Source organism: Ctenopharyngodon idella, chromosome 2 (assembly GCF_019924925.1).
Source record: "Ctenopharyngodon idella isolate HZGC_01 chromosome 2, HZGC01, whole genome shotgun sequence".
Classification (NCBI taxonomy): domain Eukaryota; kingdom Metazoa; phylum Chordata; class Actinopteri; order Cypriniformes; family Xenocyprididae; genus Ctenopharyngodon; species Ctenopharyngodon idella.
Window position 1 is genome coordinate 32,843,421 of NC_067221.1, and position 12,742 is coordinate 32,856,162.

At 43.4% G+C, this 12,742-nt stretch overlaps 1 protein-coding gene and 1 pseudogene across 2 annotated transcripts in view; one reads left to right on the forward strand and one right to left on the reverse strand.

Annotated features, from left to right (window-relative positions):
• The window catches only part of LOC127506397 (guanylate-binding protein 1-like), a 61,395-nt pseudogene that overhangs the window by 15,120 nt on the left and 33,533 nt on the right, over positions 1-12,742 (reverse strand).
• The window catches only part of LOC127506365 (guanylate-binding protein 1-like), a 61,087-nt gene that overhangs the window by 2,018 nt on the left and 46,327 nt on the right, over positions 1-12,742 (forward strand). For both annotated transcript variants that reach the window (XM_051882816.1, XM_051882827.1), the window contains exons 3-4: positions 410-447; positions 595-717. In XM_051882816.1, the coding sequence (XP_051738776.1) occupies positions 430-447; positions 595-717 (141 nt within the window). In that variant the 5' untranslated portion in view covers positions 410-429. The remainder of the gene's footprint in view (positions 1-409; positions 448-594; positions 718-12,742) is intronic.

Genomic DNA, 12,742 nt, shown 5'->3' on the forward strand with positions numbered 1-12,742 from the left:
CAGTATGTTATGGTCTACAGCAGGGATGGGCAAACTCGGTCCTGGAGGGCCGCTGTCCCTGCAGAGTTTGGCTGCAACCCTGATAAAACTCACCTGCGTGTAATCCTGAAGATCTTGATTAGCTGGTTCAGGTGTGTTTGATTAGGGTTGGAGTAAAACTCTGCAAGGACAGCGGCCCTCCAGGACCGAGTTTGCAGTGGTCTAAAGTGTCAAATGCAGCTGCAAGATCCAAGAGCATGAGAACGGCACAATCACCTGAATCAGTGGGTTGTAATAGGTCATTAAAAACTTTTAACAGGGCTGTTTCTGTGCTATGAAGTGACTTAAAACCAGATTGAAACACTTCTTGCAAACCATGTTGATTTAAAAAAGATTGCAATTGTGTAAACTACTTTCTCTAATAATTTAGAAAGAAATGGAAGTTTTGAGATGGGTCCAAGAATTGAGGTATCCAAATTTGACTTCTTGATCAATGGTTCCACTATTGCATGCTTAAAATTTCAAGGTACAACTCCTGAGGCAAGACTGCTATTTATAATTTCTAAACATGCATTTGTCATCTTGGACATCCTTATGTCATTGTGTTTGTCTCAGGCTTTGCTCTTGGCAGCACTATTGAATCAAAGACCAAAGGCATCTGGATGTGGTGTGTCTCTCACCCCAAAAAAGAAGGACACACTGCTGCTGGACACAGAAGGCCTGGGTGATGTAAAGAAGGTGAGGACGAAGACCATCCAGCATCCAGAGTAATTTTACTATTCACAGTGATTGCAAGACAGCCATATTGTATTAAAACTCTGTTCCTCACATTGTGTGCTGTTGTAGTAAAGGCAAATGTATCGCCACTTATTCTGTAGCTGACAGACTGTTAATGTTTCAGGGGGATGAGAAACATGACATGTGGATCTTCTGTCTGGCTGTTCTTCTCAGCAGCACTCTAGTGTACAACAGCTTAGGGGTCACTGACAACATGGCACTGGAAAAGCTGCAGTATCCTTCTCATATGCACAATAAACACAATAAACATGCACATCCACTGTAATAAATTTAAAGGGTTAGTTCACCCAAAAATGAAAATGTCATCAATTACTCACCTTCCTGTCATTCCACACCCGTAAAACCTTTGTTCATCTTTGGAACACAAATTAAGATATTTTTGATAAAATCCGATGGCTCAGTGAGGGCTGCATCACCAGCAAGATTATTTCCTTTTTCAGTGCCCAGAAAGCAGCTAAAGACGCATTTAAAACAGTTCATGTGACTACAGTTGTTCAACCTTAATATTCTGAAGCAACGAGAATACTTTTTGCTTGCCAAAAAAACAAAATAACGACTTTATTCAACAATATCTAGTGATGGGCGATTTCAAAACACTGCTTCATGAAGCTTTAAAGCTTTATGAATCTTTTGTTTCGAATCAGTGGTTCAGAGCGTGCATCAAACTGCCAAAGTCAGTTTGAGTAATTAATGACGGAATTTTCGTTTTTGGGTAAACTAACCCTTTAAAGCACTTTCACATAGCATTAGTGAAATTCTTCCTGAACAGTGCTGAATATAGCTACGTTACAGAGCTGACGGAGAACATTCGTGTGAAGGCAAAAGTGAGTCGAGACGAGGACAAGTCACCAGATTTCATGCACGTTTTCCCATCATTTGTTTGGGCTGTTCGTGACTTCACTCTAGAACTGAAAATGGGGAATAAACCAATAACATCAGATGAGTATCTGGAGAGCTCATTAACGCTCAAACCAGGTGAGAAAAAGAGTTGACATTAAACATACACAGTATTGTACACAGTAATGTCCATTTTTAGTGTTGCGAGCTTTAGCAGATTCTGAAGAATAGAGCAGAATTAGCTGGTCTATGCTGTTCTATCCAGCAAGAATTAGTAATTGTTGTACATATAATATGCTATAGCAGTTTAATTTTTACAGTTTTTTTTTTTTTTTAGGTACCTGCCCCGTCGCTGTCTGCATCATTTCTTTGCGGTGAGAAAGTGCTTTGTTTTCCCTCGGCTAGCTAGTACGCAAAACATGAGGAGAATGGAGGAACTGAAAGAACGATCTGGATTCAGAGTTCCTTGAGCAGGCAAACACCTTCTGCCATTACATTTATGACAAAGCAGATCCAAAAACTAAAAAAAAAATATATAGAGTTTAATGTGATATGTTTGTTTTCCATGTAACTGAATGTGTGACTGATGTTATGTTGTATATTTCATCCTTTTTTTACTCCGTTCTATGGTGTTGGTGTCGGTGTTGATGTCGATATTGGTGTCTATGTCGACGAGTGCATTAAACATCTTTGTGATTTATTTTCAAGTAAATAAGTTTTTATTACATAAAATAGCTTCAATTATGCAAATCAAAAAAGATTTTTGAAAAAGAAAAAAAAGATTTTTGGGGGGAACTTTGCCATATGGAAACTCTGTACCACAATGGAAAATGGTCAAAAAAGTAGTTTTTCTATAAAATTATGATTTTCTTTTCTATTTAAAAGCACATTTCTTTTAGAAATTGATAAATTTATATACTTGGAACTCATGCAAACCAAAAATAAGTAGATTCTTATCATTTAATCCCTATCTTTCCCTATCATTTGGCTAACTCATCCTCACTATTGCCCTTTCCGTAAAATATTGCTATATTCATTTTCTGAAAAGAAGAAATAATTTTGTTATTTATACATAAACACAACTATACTACAAAAAAAAAAAAAAAAAAAAACACTTCAAAATAAATAACAGCAATCATATTCTTGATGCTGCTATCTACAAAAAATCCCAATGGGGAAATACATTAGGTTACTGCAATTCCACTGTGGTACAGAGTTGCCATATTGATATTTTCTCAATTTACAGTAAAACTATGTTAGACAAAGTTGATTTGTAAATAAAACTTTCTAATTTACTTATCAAAGATGCTGCAAAAAAATCCCCCTTAAGAAGAGATGTTTAGAAATGAGGTAAATAGAGCAATTTCTGGAGCATTTCTACAGGTGTCTTCCGTGTGAGGGTGACAGTGGGAAAGAGTTTTTGAGGGACATTCAAAATTCATGGGAATTAAAAACAGCACATCATTGGCAACCTTAAGGCCTAACCTTTTAATTCCCAAAGTGCAATATATTGTATTTTTTTCTGAATAACAAGGAAATGAGTAGAAATTAATTGTTGCCATATGGCAACTCTGTACCATAGAGAGATAACAATACTGTATATCAGCAATAATACATTAAAACAGGTAAATAGTGTTTTAATAAAACGGCATCTACATTTATTTGAGCAGGAGTGGGTCAGGTCTGATCGTGCATTGGTCTAAATACGAGTCAGAATCACAGCGGAATAACATAAACATATAAATAACCTGATACCGTTCGCCTTTTTAGTAGCCTACAGGAAAAAGTTCTATATTTTGCATGTAAAAATATTACACTTTTTAACAATTGCATTCAGTCGTATGGAGCTCATTTATTACAGTAAAAGGCCTCAAACACCAGGTAAACTTTTGACATCTTGTGAAAGAAATCAACGGCATCTGCTGTCCTACTGACTGAAAGAGGGCATTTCATTATGAATAATGAATAAAACTGTGACAATGACCATACACAATTTAAATTAACGTAGGCCTAACTCTTTCTCTGGCATGTATACCAATCTGCTTATACCGATATAAAATTAGTTTGACATTGGACATTGACATCAGAGATTCAGGCCTTAAGGTCGCCAATGATGTGCTGTTTTTTAAAAAATTAGTCTAGGCCTATTTATTAAGCAGTTCTTCTAGGACCTAGTAGAACACACTATATATATATACACACACACACACATTAATTTATTAAACGTTTGAATTTCAAACTCAGTCAAAACAACTGCAACATGTTCCTCTAGGGGGCAGCCTAATACTGCAGGAGGCTTTGCGAGATTTTTCGCAATTGTTGCGTTTCGCGTGTTGTGTTGTGCTATAGTTTTGTGAATAAAAGAACACAATTTATTTTCAATGAACTTATCTTGCTTTGAATATCAATAGCATGCCTTGTGAATAAAGCCAACCTTAAAATGTTGTTCTAGGAACCAGCAACAACACAGCCTGTATATTCGAAAAATTAGTCTAGGACTATTTATTAAGCAGTTCTTTTAGGACCTAGTAGAACACACTATTTGAATTTGGGATTGAATTATTATGGTTTTTACTCAAAATGTAAAACGTATTTTTCTTAATAACATTAGGCTACTAGCCACTACTTTTATTCTTTCTAATGTAACATTTACAGTGTTTTTACCATATGAGATTAAAACACATAAACTACATTGTGTTCTCTCTTCTACCTTTTAAAACAATTTGAACACACTGTTTTTTGTTTTTATGCTGAATTGATCTATAGAATTTTTTCGAAGCTGAATCTCTGATGTCAACGTCCAACGCCAAACTAACTTTATAAGCATTGGTATACATGCCAGAGAACGAGTTAGTCCTACGTTAATTTAAATTGTGTATGGTCATTGTCACAGTTTTATTCATTATTCATTCTCATGTCGTGAACGAGAATAACAAACATGACAAACTTAAATGAAATGCCCTCTTTCAGTCCAATTGGGCTACTTTTACACTGTTGCCGCGGGTTGTTTTTCGTGTCCGCGTGTTGAATCGACCCATTTAGCGCCTGGAATGCAAGTCATTCTACAAAAAGGGTGTCATTTGGGTCCGCAACGTTTGATCAGATGTATATGTAGCCCTCTCTCTCTCTCTCCGCGCACTTACTGGTCTCCAGCACAGCCGCTGCTACTCTGCGCTGTGTTGTGTATGATCGTGGGAGGTGGTAGAGGAAGGGGACACGGACATAGAGGGGTTCGGGATTGTGGCTTGCCCGTTTATTCCACAGCACGGCATCTATATCGTTGATAACATGAACTGAAGAAAAGTATCAACACTACGGTACATTAAGAGGCTCAAACCATGCTAAAGGCACTTGAATCTGCCTTAACACAACAGTGGTATAGTGACATCTTGTGGACAACACAATACACTGCCTTACATCCACCCCTTCTTTAATTGATGGCGTCCCAGCCATCTGATTGACCCAAAACTGTGTGTGGTCTAATCTATGACACTCAATACAATTGTGTTGTGAGTGAATGTTTATCACATGATGTGTTTAATTAGTGAGGGCATGGGTAGCTAACTGTTATCAGGGTGCATGCAATATGTCTCCCTGCTGCTCCTCTTACTTCTGGCCTTTAGCCACAACTTTCTACCTCTTTCTATCTTTTGGTGGTCACTCTCTAGTTTCACAACTTGGGACTCGAGTGAGAGTTTAGTTGGGGGATGCCGGCTCCTTCTCAGGTTTCTTCTTGGAGGGTTGGGCCCTTGAGTGGGGTTGGCACCACTACCAGTCACAAGCACTCCCTCTCCACTACTTGTTTCTTCTGTCTGCATGTCAGCCTCCTCTGTGTTTACTTGCTCCTCCTCTTTATCTGTTGTTCCAATCAGTGTTCTGTCCAGCATCTCCTCTGAACTGTCACTCCTTGTTCCCTCTTCGGCTTCCAATTCAATGCCTGTCTCACATATCTCACCATCTGACTCACCCCCTTCTTCGATCACTCCTTTGTCTCGCTCCACTGGGAGGAACATACACTGCGTCAAAAGGTTTCTATGAACCACTCTTTCTGCTCCTCCATCTTCTGGTCGCACCACGTACACAGGCAAACCTGGTTGCTTCTTCACCACAACATATGGCCGTGCCTCCCATCGATCTCCCAACTTCTGCCTCCCCTCCACATGACAGACCTTGACTAAGACTCTGTCCCCTGGACTAAAGTCTTCACTCTTAGCTTTTTTGTCATAATACTTTTTCTGCTGTCCTTTCGCCAGCTGAGATGTCTGATTAGCCAGGGCATAGGCCCGCGACAGGGAGTCGTACAGGGTCTGGACATACTCGCTGTATTTACATGGCTGGTTCGTTGTGGGGGACCCGAAGATGAGGTCCACTGGGAGCCTGGGATGTCTACCAAACATAAGGTAGTATGGGCTATATCCAGTGGAGTCATGCCGCGAGCAGTTATATGCGTGTGTCATGGCATCCACATGCTCATGCCACCGGGGCTTCAGGTGCAGCTCTAGAGTTCCCAGCATGTTCATCAGTGTACGGTTGAATCTTTCGGTGGTCCCGTTGCCCTGGGGGTGGTAGGGCGTGGTGTGCGTCTTAGTGATGCCAATACACTTGCATAGCTCCTTCACAATTGCGCTTTCAAAGTTGCGCCCTTGATCTGCGTGCAATTTTGCAGGGAAACCAAAACGGCAGAAGAAATTCCTCCACAAGACCCTGGCCACTGTGCCTGCCTTCTGGTCCCTGGTGGGGTAGGCCTGTGCATAGCGAGAAAAGTGATCTGTAACAATGAGCACATTCTCCATACCCCCCTTGGACTTTTCCAGCGTCAAGAAGTCCACACAAACCAGCTCCATGGGGGCACTGGTATGGATACTGACGAGGGGGGCCCTGACGTTGGCTGTGGGAGTTTTTCTAAGGCAGCATCTCTCACACTGTTCGCACCAAACCTTGATCTCCTGAAACATTCTTGGCCAGTAAAATCTTTCCCTTATCATCTGTAGTGTCCTCTCAAATCCCAGATGCCCTGAGTCATTGTGAAGGGCTGTTTTGACGGTTTCACGCAGCCTCTCTTGCAGTATTAGTTGCTCCACCACCCCTTTATGGCAATCTCTGACACTGCGATACAGGATCCCTTTTTTTACAACTAATCTCCTCCACTCTTTTAAGAGGAGACCCCCAGTGGCACCCACTTTCATTCTCTCGCTGTGGCTTGGTTTGTGGTTCCTGCTCTTAAAGTGGAGGATGGGACCGATAACTCGGTCTTCCTTCTGTCCCGCTCGAAGCTCCTGTGTGGTCATAACAGGTAATGCCTCCATCCCCACATCCACATACACCTCACTGGGCTCCAGCAGCAGACAGCTTTCGGGCTCCTCTGTGACATCTGTGTCCCCGCCTAAGAACTCCTCAGGCTCCTGGGTGGTTTGTTCCTCCTTATGTCTCAGTCCACCAGTCCTCACCTGCTGCGGACATGATTGCAGGGTCTCCGCCACCTCCTGATTGGACATACATGAGAGGGCGTCAGCGTTGGAGTTATCCTGTCCTCTCCGATATTGGATGTCAAAGTCAAATATGGACAGATGAGAAACCCATCGCTGACCAGTGGCGTCAAGTTTGGCTGAGGTCATTACATATTTCAGAGGATTATTGTCCGTCAGAACAGAGAACTTGCGCCCGTAGAGGTGGTCATGGAACTTATCTGTCATGGCCCACTTGAGAGCGAGGAACTCAAGCTTGTGTGCCGGATACCTTGTCTCAGGTGGACTCAGGCTTCTGCTCGCATATGCAATGACCCTTTCCACCCCATCTTGTACCTGTACTAGCACAGCACCAAGCCCCATTCCTGAGGCATTAGTCTGCAGCAGAAAGGGCTGACTGTAGTCTGGATAGCCAAGCACTGGTGCGCTTATCAGCTTTTCTTTTAAAGACTTAAAGGCCTCCTCACAGTTTGCAGTCCACAGAAATGGCTGGTCAGGGTCTGGGCTTTTCTTTATCCCTCTTTTCTTCTTTCTAGGGTCACTGGAGGTAAGGCAGTATAATGGGGCAGCCAAGTTGGAGTAGCCCTTAACATACCTCCTATAGTAACCCTCAAAACCTAAAAACTGCAGCACTTCCACACGATTAGTAGGCCTCACCCAATCCTTGACCTTGCTGATCTTCTCTGGGTCTGTCCTGATGCCCTCTGCTGACACCAAGTGACCCAAGTACTGCACTTCCTTCCTCACAAGCTGGCACTTGGAGGGTTTCAATTTTAAACCATGCTCCCGAAGTCTATCAAAAGCCAGCTGGAGCCTCTCTAGATGTTCATGAAAGGACTTAGAGAAAATAATAATATCGTCAAGGTAAATAAAGAGATGGGTGAAATTTAAGTCCCCAAAACAGGAGGTCATCAGCCTTTGGAAGGTGGAGGACGCATTTTGCAGCCCAAAAGGCATTCTATTGGCCTCAAATAGCCCCATGGGAGTGCTGAATGCTGTCTTGTGCTTATCATGTTCCACAACCTCTACCTGCCAGTATCCCGATATAAGGTCAAGGGTGGAGAAGTACTTTGCTTGCCCTAAAGCCTCTAGAGCCTCCTCTATCCTTGGCAGGGGAAATGCATCTCGGGTGCTGCAGGAGTTCAGCTTCCGGTAGTCGATACACAATCGAAAGGATCCATCCTTCTTGGTCACAACCACCACAGGGGATGCGTACGGACTTTTACTGGGGTGAATAACTCCTGCTGTCTCCATCTCCATCAATAACCGCCTCACATCTTGCCACTGGGAGGGGGGTATTTTGCGGTATGGCAGTCGGAAGGGCCTTGGGTCAACCAGTGGAATCTCATGCTGTACAGTTGTGGTGTGACCATAATCCATGGGATGCTGGGAGAACACATCTGCATTCTTGTCCAGCAGATCCTTAAGTAGAACACGTTGGTCCTCACTTTCCACCACTGCTTCGCTTAGGTCAACCCCGCAGATAGACACTACTTGGTCCAGACTGAGACATGCCCCTCTGTTCCCGGCTTCACCATGCTTTCTATCAGGGAACTCCACCACCTTGTCCACTAGGACTGCGCTGGCCAGATTTGTGTGTCGTTTGATTGTAATGACTCGCTGGGAAAGATTCATCACTCTAACTGGAGCACAACCTCTTTTCACATTTGCAAGCACTGGGGGAGCTGCACAGAGGGATGGCCTTCTATCAGGGCCGTATAAGTCTTCCTTTGGGGTCCAGCTTTAATCCTACACCTTAAATCCATCTCTTTCCCACCAGGGATGTGTATTGTACGACCGGTGTAAACAGCAGGTCCCACAACGTCATGCATTACACTTTGCTCGGCACTCCCCACCTTCAGTAAAGCTGTGTACCACTCTGGATGCTTCTCTTTGACCTGGTGCAGGAACTGTGGGCCATAGGCTGCTTGAAGGTGGGTTCGGGAGGCTCGAATGGCATTGGTTACCACCAGCAGAGGGACTGAAGTGCGATAGTCGGAATCAGGAACAACGAAGGTAGGTACAGCCTTGAGCTCTTTCCCCAGCACTTTCAGGTTGATGTGCAGAATACCATGGTAGGGCACAGTCTGACCTGCTGCACCCTCTATTGGTATTTTAGAAGACTGTAGCTTCTGTAGAGCTGGGTGGCTCTGCCAGTAGTTGTGCATAATACTGGTGATCTGCGAGCCTGAGTCAATGAGAGCCTTACATGCCTTGCCATTGACTTCTACTTCCCCTTCGTTCCTGGGTCCCACTAGGGGTCTTTCCCCTCCTTTAGTGTGATTCCTTTTTGCAGGTGGTTGGGGGCCTTGCTGTGTACCCATGGATGCCCCAGCTGCCATGGGCACTAAGCGTTTAAATGTTGGGCAGAGTGCAAGTGTCTGTCAGCTGGAATCTTAGGCTGCTGGGCTCGGATTCGGAAGCACTACTCTGGCTGTGTGGCCTGGCTCTCCACAACGGTAACAGGTAAAGCTTGGACTCTGGCTTGCTTTTCCCTTTGCTGGCTGGAAAGCTAATGGGGAGGCAAGGGGTGGGGAAGTCATTCTCAACTCTAGTTGTGACAGCTTAGCCATTCGTTCTTCCTGAACATGAGCTAACTTCTTAACCATTTCTGTCAACTCTGATAATTTAGATGTGTGCTTTGACCTATCTGTTTTGGTGTTTCCACCCCCTCCTGATGTTAACTGCACCTGAGTATATGTTTTCTTTGCTGTACTCAGCGCCTGGAACTTTTTACTTTCTCTAGCTAAATTTCGGAGCTCTGCCTGCAGCTCTCGGAAGCTCAAGAGCCTGGGTGCCATTGGTGCAGTTTTGGTGTACACCTCCTCGTCAGAGAGGCCTCTCATGAACTGCTGGGTTAGTTTGCTATCTCGATCTAGGAAGGGCCTACCTCCTCTTTGCTTCTCCTCTACCGTTCGCAGCTTTGCCTCCAGTGCTATAGCATAAGAACAGGCAGACTCCCCTGATTTCTGGCTCCGCTCATAGAAGTCAGCCAAAGGGTCTAGGGAGCCTCGTGTGTCGCTGTATTCGGCCCTCAGTTCCTCCAATGCTTTCTCAGGGGTCTGATCATGGGGAGGTAGGTTAAGGATGAGATTTCGGGCTTCACCCCCCAGGTGCCGCACAACAGTGGAGAAACGAAGGTGCATTGGGAGCTCTATTGCCTCCAAGAGATATTGCATGTCGCGAATCCAATCTTCCACCAGTATCTTACAGTCTGGATTTCCCGTGAAGACTTGAACATTTTTTACCTGATGAGTTTGCATGAAACCTCCATAGGCTGCCATAAGAAAGGCATTGGTTGGCGACCGCTCGACCTGGAGGCCCGAATTGTGTCACATGTGGGTGGGCAGACTGGCTGGCAGATGCAGGAGGAGGGGCAACTGGAGAACGAGCATCAACATGCGTGTTGAGGTGGGAAGCTGGAAACAGTGTCTGTTGAGGAGACAGACCAGGAGGAGCACCAGCAGCTGCCTGGTCTAATGCTACCTGAGGGCTGTGCAGAGTTATGTTGGGAACACATGCATTAGCAAATTGAGGTGATGGGGTGGCTCCACTATAGCCTGGAACTTGAGTGGTGAAAAATGTGGCTTCGGGGGAATGCATTTGGTAGGCCTGCTCAGCAGCTGCGTACTTAACTGTAATATTTGCCCCTGGCAGGCTCTGAAGACTCGGCGCGGGCACAGAAGGGGGATATGAATAACTAGAGTAAACCTGGGGGCTGGGCCTAATAGGCTGGGCTGGACACGGTGCTGCAACTGGATAGTGTTTGAGCAACTGCTGCGCAACTGGCATCTCAACGAAAACATGATGTGTAGAACTTTGCCAAGGCTTAGCTTCTGGGGGCCCATGTTTATTGCGTTTGCGAACAGAGGCATCAACTGACTTATCTATCTGGCCACCTGGTCTTGCATCTGGGCTGTTGTCAAAGCAGAGTGGAGGTACCTGCCCTGAGGCCCCAGAGCCTGGCAGCCTTGGTGCATGGACTGGCGTCACATATTGGTCAGCATAGGGTGAGTTCATAAGGGCTGGTGGGTCATTTGTGACTTGCTCTGCTGGCGGTAGGAGACTGGATGCACCAGTGGAGGAGCACTGCATGTTTTGAGGGGAGTTTGTATAAGTCTGCGACATAGAATCCAAATGTGTGTTTACTACGTGCAAGCAGGTTTACTGGCTGTGTAATTAGATTGTATGGAGGTGTTGAATCAATGTAAAATAATACAATCTTTTAGAAATAAAAATGTTCTAAAGTAAGCTGTATGTTTCAGTGAGATCAGCACAGTGAAAAATGTAATCCCAAAAACTTGACTCATAAACTAAAATGACTCGTCAGTTTAAACTTAAATATCCATCTTAGCGTCTCACTGAATATCAAGCAGATGCACAGTCAGATAAATTTCACAAATCTCAATAGACAAAAATAATCTCTCTTATCAATAAACCATCAAATATGTTTTACATCATAGCAAATTACTCAAATTGAAACAGCAAAACAGTTAAGATTCCCAGCAGACTGTAAAGGATATAGCGGTGATGGCAGATATGTTTCCCCAAAATCACCAGTTCAGTTTGTTCATTAAATATAACTCAGCATTTAAACCACTGGCTGCAGAATTCTCTTCCTCTTCGGTCCATCAGTGCCACATCCGGGTCACGGCACCAAAGATTACTGGTCTCCAGCACCGCCGCTGCTACTCTGCGCTGTGTTGTGTGTGATCGTGGGAGGTGGTAGAGGAAGGGGACGCGGACACAGGGGTTCGGGATTGTGGCTTGACCGTTTATTCCACCGCACGGCATCTATAGCGTTGATAACATGAACTGAAGAAAAGTATCAACACTACGGTACATCAAGAGGCTCAAACCATGCTAAAGGCACTTGAATCTGCCTTAACACAACAGTGGTATGGCGACATCTTGTGGACAACACAATACACTGCCTTACATCTAAGGCACAAAAAATGTCCCCAAGTGTGTTTCCAAAGCTTAAAGTTATTAATTCAAGTGTTCTTTTTAACATGATATATGATAAAATGCTTTTTTTTTTTTTTTTTTTTTTTTTTTTTTTGAAGATTAACATACTATTTTTAATCATTTTTCATTATTACATAGCCAATTTCACATGTCCGTGTTGACCAACATGACATTTCCATCTAAAATATCACCAAATAAGTTATATATTTTTTTCAAACATATACTATTTTCAGGATTATATGTGTGTCCCTGTTTACATAAGATATATTCATTCACAGTAAACCTTATTTTTTTTGTAAATTATGATTTGTGCGCAGTTTGACTTACCACCCCCTCACACTAACTTTTTTTTATCTATAAATAATGCACTGTTCCTTTAAATGACATCACAAAGCTGAAGTGACATCATTTGAGCCTTATAGCCACCAAGAACAAAAGCAGGCAACTATGTAAAAATTTTTTACATTGTTTATTTGTTGCTTTTTCATGTTAGGCAGGGCCCGTCACGCAAAATAGATAGGGGAAAATGTTTTTTATTATTTTTTTTTACATTATTAATACAAAGAAAATTATATTTCAGATTGAATGCATGTATGCTAGGTGAGAAACTTGACCACATGGGAGATTTGCAGACATTTTGGGATGAAATTTACCACCCCGTCACGTTTTATTTGGTGGTAAATTTCATCGCAAAC